Below are 11,694 nucleotides of genomic sequence, written 5' to 3'. Positions count from 1 at the left end.
AGACCGGAGCAAGGATTTCTCCCGGAGACCACCACCCCCACCGACCGCCGCCCACCAATCACCACCCCTGCTGAGGCCGACCTCACCCTAGCCGCGGGATCCCACGATCCACCGCGCCCAGGCACGCACCACCCCCTGGCCGTAGCCGCCGTCCACCACCGCAACACCATAGTGACCACCACCACCGCAGCAACCATCGCATCGCAAGGAGCAGCACAAGATCAGAACCACCAAGGCCAGATCCAGATCGGAGCAGCTCCAGCGAAGCAGCAGGGCAGACGAGTAGGCCCTGCACCGCGGCACACCTCGAGCTCCGGAGATGCCACGCCCGCCGCGCCCCACCAGCCACCGCGCCCGCCGCGCGCAGTCACCGCCGCGCCCCGCCAAGGATCTGCGCCCCGCGCTCACATCCAGAGCCGAGAGCCGGCCCAATCACGCGTGCCGTCCACTCCCAGGTCACGGCCGGAGCCCGGACCGAGGCCGCCGCCCCGGCGCCCCAACCTCTGGCCGCATCCGACGCCAAGCCAAACGCTGGCCGCCCGTTCGCGCCAGCCGCCGCCCGCGAGGTCCCAGATCGGGACCGCCCAAGCGCGAATGACCGCGACCGCGCGCCCACCGCCGCGACCAAACGCCTCGCCGTGCGCCGAAGACCACCTCCGCCGCGCGCCAGGACGCCGCCCCGAATCCGAGCGCCGGACAGCCGCGTATCGCCCGCGAGATCCCCTTTTCCCGAGCGACAGCAGCCAGAGAGCGCGCCCCGCCGCCGCCGGCTCCGCACAGGCTTTGCCTGCCGGAGGCCACCGGCGACGGCGGGGAAGAGAGAGCCGGGGAGAGGGGGAGGCTGCGGGGGACGGGGGGCCGCCGCCCGTGTCGCCCCGGGGAAGGAGCGGCGCGGGGGACGGGTTGAGAGATAGCTCAAAATCTTTAAATCCTCATAAACTGTCCAAATACAAATTAGAACACACCAGTAAGGAATGTCACGGTGAAAATGCCAGTGAGGTCATTCCACGGGCTTGGTGGCTCCGGACCGTGCAGCAGTCCATTGGTCACAGATGAACCACTTGCCATGGGATCCATGTGGTGGCTCTCAAGTGTCAAGCTTCCATCATATCAGACTGGTGCCTCCAAGGTTTCAGGGGAGCAGCACTGAGTGGGCTTGAATTTTGGGTGCTTCAGGTGAATTTGACCGTTGTATGCTGGCCATACAGGGTGTTATGTTGGTTGTGCACAAATTTCTTTTCGGCTTAAGAGTTCGCCCCACCTTAAAAAAGTTTCGTCCTCCGCCACTGGTGGCAGTACTGTTGAAGAAAGAAGCCAGCGCATTCGAAAGAGCCACCATTATTCTTAAGCCACATTCAGCGCGCAGAGGTGGCTCACCGCATTCTGATAATTGAACTGATAATGATGAGTTTCTATTGGATCTGCACTTGTGCTTCAAGTACGCTGCAGAATGTTCACTACCACTTAAACGTTCTGATGGAAATGCAAGGCGCAAGTCATAACTCTGCATCCATGCACTCCAAAAATAAACGAAAATACATGCTAGAGGTACATTATATAGCAGTGCTTTTGCCATTACTAAACATGAAGAAGACCAACCTTCCAATTTTAAATGTACGCTGATGGTTCAGTATTCTAGGCCAAGATCAAAAGCAATGCAAGCACTGGGCTTCATCTTGAATTTTCTTCCGCCACTGGGCGTAATACTCGACTCTAAAGGATTTCAAACGTCTTCTGTGGTTAGCTTAGACATCTGATTCCTTCATTCTCCAACTGAGGCTAACATTGGACTTTCACAGCCTTGATGAAAGTAACGTGCAAGGATTCATGAACATATTCTGGTGGCATTATTGTTTATAATGGAGCGTGCTAGAGCTGCTAGTGGAAGAACACTGCCAGCATCGCAGAGGTCAGAACTCGAACTATTGATGATTTGATGACATGAGTGAGAAATGTGATGCCAGCATTCTGGAAAGGAGAAGCAGCCACGAAAAGTGCTTGCAGCTACCGAGCTGCACTGCTCTTGGTATTTGGAAATTTTGAAAAACACACTTTTGGTACTCAAAAAAATCTTTAAAAAAATACGTGGATACATACACATATTCCTAAGGCCTGGTAAAAATCTGAAAAAGAAATACTTTGTATTTTGGGAAATACAAAAAAGAGAAATTTCTGACAGAAATGGCACCCTTTTTATCCTATATACTGTCAGAAATTTATTTATTTTCGTATAGCCCAAAACAAAACGAGATTTCTACCGAAACTTGACGCGCGTAATCGGAATGTGTATATGTATCCCCGGGAAAAAATCACATTTTTTTAAACTTCAAAAACCCGAATTTCAAAATGTTCAAATATAGAGAGCAGTGGAGCTCGGTTGCCGCAACGCCTCTCTCGAAGCAGCCATCGCTTGCTTTCTCTATAGCCAGATCTATATATTGGCTCAAACCATCTCTGTCAAGAGTAATGAACTAGGTGCTGATATACAGTACTAGTCCCTCCGTAAAGAAATATAAGAGCGTTTAGATCACTACGTACAAAACCCCTGAAGAATCAATAAGTTTGGCTCGAGTGGACAGGTGTGTACATCCAGCAGGCAGGCAGCACTAGCAGATCAGGTAGAAATAAGATTCAGGTGGGATTAATGCCCCCCGTAGACCTATCCAAAAGTAGAAATAGGATAGCTAAACTAGCATTTACAACCTGAAATTACCAGCTAAGGAGATGTTCTGTGCTGCCAACTATGAAGTATGAAAATAATAATATAATTGCATACAAGGACAAATGGTCCAATCTTATCAAGAAATATGAATATAAAATGAGTGAATTCTTGAGCTTCAGAGCAGAACCATATGAAAATATGATTGCATACGAGGACAAATGGTCCAATTTTATGAAGAAATATTAAGATGAAATGAGTGAATTCTTGAGCTTCAAAGAAGAACAATACGATTGCTCAGCTGATTCTCATTTACCTTCAGTTTAACCACCCTTTGCTCCCAGGATAATAAGTTAGGTAGGATTCACCTAACCATATAGGATGATAACACGTATAGTTATAGGATGATGACATCACTTGTGCCTCTAATTAACCTTGATGATGTTGTACATGCCAGATAGACAATACGTGCTGAATGAATCTGCAAATGCCAGACGTTATGTACCACCGATAATTCTCAGCCGACGAAGTAATGAAGGAGCATTTACTAATAGAGAAGAAATAGGGACCTAAATAATGGACACTTGGCACATTGAGTGGTTCTTTGTTTCGATATAATAAGTTGGACTTATCGATCAAACGAAACAAAGGGCAACCCGTGCGACCAACTGACAGCATCTTTTTCCAGTGTCATTCCTTTTTCCAGAGGGTCCGGAAGGGGCATTATGCAATCCCAAAGGCCCGAACCCAACCCAGATCTGAATGCACGGCAAAGATACTGCATAGGTGGAGTGGATCATATATATGACACGCAAAAATAGTTGAGTGGGCACGTTGGAGAATACTACATTGTGCAAATGCAACTTGAAGCCAAGGTGGTCTGTCCACTCGCTGTGGAATCAGGATTGCCAAGCTTGACGCGTTCCTTTCACCGCTTAATTGGATCCAAGGGTCAACCCCAAAAGTTCAGGCGAGAAGCATGCGCGAGAAATGTGTTCGGTCTTCAGTGACCTTCAGAATGTCGTTTCTTCTGTAATAAAGTTGCTTAAAATCAAATGAGTAGGCAGGCTTCCCCAGCCGTCCACCGGTTCACGGTCCACTGTTCATTTCAACAACCGCACCAGTTGCAGTGCTGCACTGCCGTTCCCATGGAGCTGCAAGTGCTGCACTCCCTCCCGTTCCCGAGGGGTGAACCAACGAATGGTTCGCACGCTCGGCCCAAACACTCATGTGAAATATACATGTAGCACATTTTCTTTTAAATATTTTAAATTACAATTTTGAGTAGAAAACTGTGAGAATAGCTACACCTGCATCTCCAAATATAAATGTAGTTTATGAAGGTGTTTTGTCATGCCATTAGCCAAAAGAACTTTTGTTAAGTAAACATGAATTAATGGCAATGTTTCTAGAAGAAGAATATTAAGCACGAGAAAACTAAAGCATGGAATAGTCTAGCACATAAGAGCAGTGCCCATGTTTCGTGATTTACGCACACTGTGCATTGTAACCCATAAAATAAATATGAGCGGTGGTTATTGTAGAAGAAAATCAATTCGGAGAATTAAAGTATGGAAGATTCTGGAACAAATGAGAATTGCTTGTGTTTTGATGTTTAAGGCCAACCATGAAATCTTATGAATACTACGTGTGTATAAGATTCTTGTGTGGTGAAGAAGATATCCAAGAGCCCACGGTGCTCGGATTTACCACCTCTCCGCTGACGGATAGGCTTCATCGAACAACAAACTATCCAGAGTTATTCTTACACTACATAATGGAATAGAAATAAATATAGATATATAGATTTTAAGTGAGTATAGTCACAAAAAGACGACTGTATACCACTTCAGTTAAGTGCGCTTGATTTCTACGGAAACATACATGTACTGTCATTGTTGCGTTTGTTACTGTTTGTAAGCATTTGCGGAGCTGTGTAAACCATGTTCACTTGATACAAATCCACAGCAAATGGTGTTATTTCTACTAGCATACACTCAACACTCCATAGCACTGCCCTTGTGTGCAGTTAGACACCCTTCCACTGCTTCACCTACTGTCAGGAAAATCCAGTCTTCTCCTATCCTGTCAACAACGTGTGCCAGCTTCATCTTCTGAATTGCCTGCCATCCTGGACTGGCAATTGCCATCTGCAGATAATTTTTTAACACAAGAGTGAGATATTTTCACTAGTAATAACTTGGAGATCTTTCTTCCTTTAAAAAAGCTACAATATGATGTTCATCAGTAAATCACTTCACCTGTATGCCCAGAGACGCCAGCTCCTTGTGAATTTCCTCCAATCCCACAAGTCCTGAAGTGTCAATGTTCACCACATCTGCAGACCAGAAGCATGAATGCATCAGATATATGTCTTTGGAATGTTCAGTATCAGTCTAGCACTTGTAAAACTTCTCTGTAGAAGCTTACTTGACATGTCAAGGACAACTGAGTGCACCCTCTCCCTGACCTTCTCATTGGATGTGTCCACTTCTGCCCTTACCCATTCCATGATCCTGAATCAACAGCACCTATATATTTGAGCACTCACATCGAACTTCACATAATACGAGGTTTACTTTCTTTGATCACATTGGTTGGTACCTCTCTTTGATGAAAGTTGCATTGATGAAGCAGAGGAAGGACGTATCGATGCGTATGACCTGCACGGCCGGTGTCCGGCACGCCACGGGGTACTGCCTGACGCTGCAGAAGGTGTTTGTTCCTTGTAGCCTGCCCAGAACCTCCACCTGAGGCCGGAGTGACTGGATGATGATCTTCGCAAACGATATGGCAAGCTGCATTCGTGTCAGCCCTAAGAATGTCAGAGAACTGCTGGAAGATACTCCTATGCACGTACGATTCAGTCATATTCGATCATTACCGCGACTCCGAGGCCGATCTCGACGGACCCGAAGAGCACGCCGAGGAACGCGCCGAGGCATATGAGGAAGTCCATCTTGTCGACCCTCCAGATGTTGCACGCCTCTCGGATGTCGATCAGCCCGGGGAGCGCCGAGAGGATGATGGAGGCCAGCACCGCCATGGGCGTGTAGTAGAGGAGCTTCATGAAGAACTCCAGGGCGATGAACACCGTGGCGGCCATGACGATGTTGGAGACCGTCGACCTGGCGCCGGCGCTGAAGTTGACGGCGGTCCTGGAGAAGGAGCCTGCAAGCAAACATGTCTGTCCGTCAGACACAACACATTTTGTTTCTTTCCGGAGGATTCGCAGGCATCGATCGATCACCTGTTGCGACGTAGCAGGAGGATAGAGATCCGGCGACGTTGGAGAAGCCCATGGCGATCATCTCCTTGTTCCCGTCGAGCTTGTACCCTCTGATCGTGGCGAAAGATCGCCCCACGGCAATGGCTTCCTGAAAACTTGCCCGGTCAGCTCAGCCTGCATTTCTCCAAACACCTGCTGAATTTTGCGTGTGATGATGATGATGAGTACCGTGAGCGCGATGACGGCGCAGATGACGGCGATCTTGGCGCACTCGGTGGTGTAGGGGCCGTTGAGCTGGATGAGCTTGACGGAGCTCGGGTTGAGGCCGGCGTGCACCTCGCGGATGATCTTGACGCCGTGCTTGTCGGCCTTGGTGGCGTAGACGGCGGCCGTAGACAGGATGACCGACAGCAGCGGCGAGATCGCCGACAGCCAGAAGAGCTTCTTGTACTTCCTCCCCTGTTGATTACATATACTGTAAGCATTTGCGATCCAGTAAATAAAGTGATTGAAGATATCGGAGAGTTAATTTGTTTCTTCTTCTTACGATGAATCGCGTGGCGAGGATGAATATGAGGAAGGAGCAGCCGATGAAGAAGTTGCCGGGGTGCCACTGCCATTGATTGGACAGAACAAGTCACATTAGATACAGTCAGACAGTAGCAGAGTCGGGTGAATTCACACGAAGGGATTCCCTACATTTGTCCGAACAGTGGGTTCCAAAACAGTAAAAACAGTATGCGTGCATGTGGTGATGTTCTTGGTCCGTCCATTAAAGCCTGGTACCGTACTACTGTCAAGTTGCATAATCATTCCAAGGGTTCCGACAGGCTAAATTGTCTTAAGCTCTAGGCTTCTTCTACCCGTGCTCTGCTCACGGGACATGTTTAGTCAATCTCGTACGACACCACGTAGTACAACTGTTGAGAGGATAGGGGATCTCTGTTCCATCGGAGCTGAGATCTACTGCTCTCTCACTGTTCGACTAACATTTTAGTCGATCCGATAAAGCTCTGTCAGAAAATAGCCGATCCATGCCGGGGGCGATCCTCCTTTTCTAAAAAATACCCCTTCCGTAAAAAAATATAAAAGCGTTTAGATTAGTCCTTTTCTAAAAAAACACTTTTATATTTGTTTACAGAGGGAGTACGCCCTAATTAAGACGTTTTTTTTTGTTCTTGTTGGCGGCAACTCCAGAAGGACCCAGCTGAGGAAAGGGTTTGCTAGTTGCTTGTGCTATGTTGATGATGCTTGTATTCTTGTGCGTGTCACGGGGTGCCTGGGAAATTAAGACAGCATTTGTCCCTTGCTACCAATATCATGTGGCATATTGCGGAGAAGACGATAGGGACTAGCATTTCTATCTGGCATAATAAGTTTTGGTGGCACCTCGACCACCCCTTTTTTGAAACCTCCCAGCCGTCTAATAAGTCCAAGTGAGCATAGCATATAATGAGTAAAGCAGACAAGAAAGTGACACTTATATCGACTTAAATGACTTTATTTTGTTCCATTATCCGTTAATCGATCTTGTTACCGCGTCAGTCACTCAACGTACGTGTGGTGTCGGTGAAATTCAGAGGGTAAGTTTATGATGATGGCAGGAGATGGGCGAGACTGACGGGGTCGTGGAGCGCGGAGAAGACGGCCTTGGCGACGGCTACGACGTCGGTGCTGTTGGTGAAGCGGGAGAGGCCGAGGAGGCCCTTGAGCTGCTGCAGCCCGATGACGATGGCGGCGCCGCCCATGAACCCCACGATGGCCGCGTGCGACAGGAAGTCCACCAGGAACCCCAGCCTGCATGCACCACAGTTTTCTTATCTTATTAACCGACGCGACGCGACGCGACGAGACGAAACGAAACGACCGGCCCGGGCACACACTCTCGGTCAGTCAAGACTCGAGAGTCGGCTGCCGGTCCATGGTCGAAAACAGAGCAGAGCTGCACTTGAACTTTTCAAAAATATAAAGAGAGTAAACAATTCTACGACGTACCTGAAGAGTCCGAAGGAGACCTGGAAGACGCCGGCGAGGAAGGTGACGGTGAAGACGAGCGTGCGGTAGGTGACGGGGTCCACGGCCGGGTCCACCACCTTCTGCACCATGGACGACAGCAGCAGCGACACCACCGCCACCGGCCCGATGGCGATCTCCCTCGACGTCCCCATCACGGCGTAGATCAGCGGCGGCACCACGCTCGTGTCTGCCCATGCCGCCACACATGTCACGTCAGTCGTCGTGCCAACAAGAGATCGATTAGTCCGGAGCAGTGGGATCGAAACAAAACATGGCGATGCAAATTATTTCAGGAGATATTACAGAAGCGAGGCAAAACAAAAGCTGGTGAGTTGTGATGCTTACAAAGGCCATACTGGGGGTCCAGCTTCGCCAGATTGGCGTATCCAATGCTCTGCACACAGTGGATTAATTAGCATTTTCAGATCGATACGGAGGAGCAGATCATCACTGTGAACGTCAAGATATATGTCTAGGCAAAAACTGCGTAGATGATTAATGCTCCTTTTTGATGTCAGTCGCTGACCAAGTTATGCAAGACAAAAACTGTTTGTTACTAGTAGGAGAGAGAACTGAAGCGCGCACGTATGGCGTCACCAGTGATCGCACGATGGCGTTCGGCGGTGGCGCGCACGTACCTGCGGGATGCCGAGGCTGGCGAGCGTGAGGCCGGCCATGACGTCGCTCCGGAAGGACTTGAGCGTGTAGGTCCTGCCCCACTGCAGCACCGGGAAGACGGCCTGCAGCGCGGCCAGGACCCACGCCCACCGCGGCGGCCGGCGGTCACCACCGTGGCCGCTCCCGTGCGGGCGGAACGCCTTGCCGACCACGCCGACGAGCTCCTCGCGCAGGCTCGGCGGCCGGGGGCTGTTGAGGACGAGGCCGGCCGTGTCGGGCCGCCTGGACACGTCGAATGTCGACGGCGGCGGCACCGTGACGGCCGTCTCGACGGCTGCCGTGGACGACGACGACTCCATGAATGACGGACGGTAACTGAAGTGTTTGGGGGAACTCCCGCTTGGTCTTAAAAGGGGGCTCTTGTTGTTGGATAGATGGAGGAGAGAATCTCTCGAGGGTGAGGTGACACGATCGACTGCGAGGCGGGCGGCTGGTTGCTCTAGATTTCCTCTGGTGTAGACATCACCGGCGACGAGTCACGGTCGTCGTGGATTGCGATATGATTCCTGGGGAGAGGTAGACGACACCCATGCACATATGAGCCCCCGGCCTCGAGAGAAAATTCGCTCGCTCTCGGAGGCGGGATGCGTGTGTGCGGCCGTGCGGATGCAGATTGAGATGTTGGGTGCTATATATGGGTGTGCGCTAGTGCTGCCATGGACAATGCTCACAAAGCTGGCCACATGCATCTCGGTGGCCACCACTTTCACTGATTCCTCGATGATTGGCTCTGCTGCTGCTGCTACTGCATCTTAGAGCATCTCCGGCCGTTCGGCCTCCCAGGGCGCCGAAAAACTGCGCCCCCAGCCACGGCCCCAGCCCCCCCCCTCCAGCCTTGGCAAATTCAAACATAGTTCATTCCCGCGCCCAAAAATAAACGCCACAATCCGGCGATCAAGCGGTGATCGGCGATCGATGAAAAGTTCGGCGTACAAAAATCAGAACAGAAACGCGCATCAGACGGCGAGGTCGGCCTCCGGCGTCGGCGGAGTCGGCGTGCGCGGGCTTGACGTGGTCTCTGTGCTTGGCGGCGTGGCTTCTGCGCTGCGGGCAGTCTTGGCGGCATCATCGGTCGGGCTTGTTGGCGGCGTCGGCATGCGCGTGGGCGTGGGCGGCGTCGTCGTGGGCGTGGGCGTGGGCGGCGCCGTCGAGGGAAGCTGGTCCAGGATGAGGCCGACATGCGCCCTGTACCACGCCTTGACCGCCTCGTCGGTGCTCTAGAGCATGTCCGCCCCGCCCAGCAGGAAAGCCAGGTCGGTGTTCCTCTTTTTCGCGGCGACGTTGGTCCGGAGTAGGTCGAGCTTGACGGCGCTTGTCGACATCAACGCTGACCACCGCGCCTCGGTCTTCTCTTCACGAAGGACGGCCCGGGCCTGTGCGTCGGCGAGGCAGTGCTGGATGGATTCTTGCACGCGAGCGGTGGCCGCGTCGGCGTGTTTCCCCTTCTTGGCACCTTTGTTGCTGTTCGGCCGCCCTTCTGACGCGCCCGGAGCCGGCGCGTCCGGCTTGTATGTCTCCTTGGCCTTCTCGAGGGTGCGCCGGACTTCCGCCCACTTGTCGCACTTGTCAATGCGCTTGTAAACGTGGAGGTACTTGAACTCGGCGTCGTTGTTGCTCTGCCTATACAGGCCGAACATGCGCAGCAACTGCGCGGGGACGGACAAACAGTTGGCGGGCGCACACGGCGAAGAGAGACGAGAGACCGGCGTGGCATACCTGATCCTCAATGCTGGCGCCGCTCTCCGGGCGAGCGGCCACCTCCTCGACGACACCATGCCATTTGTTGCACGCCCCCTGGATGCGCCCCCAATGGTTCGCCATCGCCTTCGACCCGCGCTGCATGTAGACGCCTTTGAAGTAGGGGTCGACGAGCTTGCGCTCGTCGAACTCGGCCTTGATGCGCGCCCAGTATGTGTCGATGCTCTGGTTCGCGCCGGTGGTCCGGTCGAGGCAGACGACTTTCCATGCCTCGGCGAGGCATTCCTCCTCCTTGGACGCCCACTTGATGCGCGGCTCGGCTGACCTGGCCGTCCGCTTCTTCTTCTTGCGCCTCCTCACCGGCTCCTCCTCGTCCTCGTCCTCCTCCTCGTCCTCTTCCTCCTGCTCCTCCTGCTCCTCGTCGCCGTAGACGTAGCCGAGCTCGCCGTCCATGCCGCCGCTGAGATCCACCGCCTCATCCACGGTGAACCCGGGAGACGCGGCGGCCGCGGACGATCCTTCCGCGATGATGTCGTCCATGTCGGTCTCTGTCTCGTCGGCGTCGCCGAGGTGCGAGAAGGGCAGTGCGCAACGGCAGAGAGGGGGCGTCGGGGAGGACGCGTACGCGGGCGGCGAGTAGTTGTATGGAGGGTACTGCACGCCGGTGAAGGCGGGCGAGGGCGTGCGCTGGGCCGGGTGTCCATGGGGGAACGTGACATTTGGGTTGAACCTACCGTGCACGTCCCCGTCGGCGTAGCCCGGCGATCCCCATGGCTGCGGCGTCGGAGACCCGACACCTTGCTGGCCCCAGGGCGCGTACGGCGCGTGGTTGCCGGGGGGATTCATCATCCCCGCGCGTGCCGCCTCGGCCTCGGCCTGGTCCGCGGCAGCGGCACCCGCAGTCGCGCGTGCCGCGTTGTCACGGGCCTTCTTGGCGAGGGCCCTGTTCCGCCGGTCGGCGGTGACGGCCTCCCGTCACTGTACTTCTACCCTCCAATCGGCGTTTGTCATGCCCGGCGGCTTGGACGGCGGCGCCCTCGGCTTCCTCTGCTTCGGCTGGGCGACGGAGGCGGTCGCGGTTGCCGCGGCGCGGGGGACGACGTACTTCTTCGGTGCCATGGCGGCCGGCTGGGAGGCGAGCGGGAGAGAGAATGGCGGGAGGAAAGGAGAAAATGGGAGGGAACTGGGGGAAAAGCGGGGAGAGACGGCAGGAAGAGGCGCTTGACTCGGCGACAGGGCGGACCCACGCGCCTTTTCGCTTGTGCCGGCTCCCCAGGCGCCCCCAGGGCGCCGGGTTCTGCCTGGGTCCGCCAGCACCAGATTCAGCCCGTGCCGGCGAAAAACGGGCTTCTGGGGGGGGGGGGCTGGGCCGTTTTTTCGGCGCCGGCGCGGCAAAAACGCATGGGGAGGGCCT

The 11,694-nt window shown here is 53.6% G+C and overlaps 1 protein-coding gene across 1 annotated transcript; it reads right to left on the bottom strand.

The window, feature by feature from the left end:
* Window positions 1-4,526: 4,526 nt before the first annotated feature.
* Window positions 4,527-9,190, bottom strand: LOC109772858 (low affinity sulfate transporter 3). Its single transcript, XM_020331564.4, has 12 exons — window positions 8,543-9,190; window positions 8,250-8,298; window positions 7,884-8,091; window positions 7,511-7,685; window positions 6,436-6,501; window positions 6,117-6,347; window positions 5,910-6,036; window positions 5,544-5,830; window positions 5,264-5,457; window positions 5,090-5,175; window positions 4,921-4,997; window positions 4,527-4,809 (listed from the first exon to the last, which is right to left on the bottom strand). Exons 1-12 carry the CDS (start codon window positions 8,879-8,881, stop codon window positions 4,657-4,659), a joined length of 1,992 nt encoding a protein of 663 aa, XP_020187153.1. The 5' UTR covers window positions 8,882-9,190; the 3' UTR covers window positions 4,527-4,656.
* Between the last annotated feature and the right edge of the window lie 2,504 nt (window positions 9,191-11,694).

Source organism: Aegilops tauschii, chromosome 4 (genome assembly GCF_002575655.3).
Source record: "Aegilops tauschii subsp. strangulata cultivar AL8/78 chromosome 4, Aet v6.0, whole genome shotgun sequence".
Lineage (NCBI taxonomy): Eukaryota > Viridiplantae > Streptophyta > Magnoliopsida > Poales > Poaceae > Aegilops > Aegilops tauschii.
This window is presented reverse-complemented; position numbering and strand designations above follow the sequence as displayed.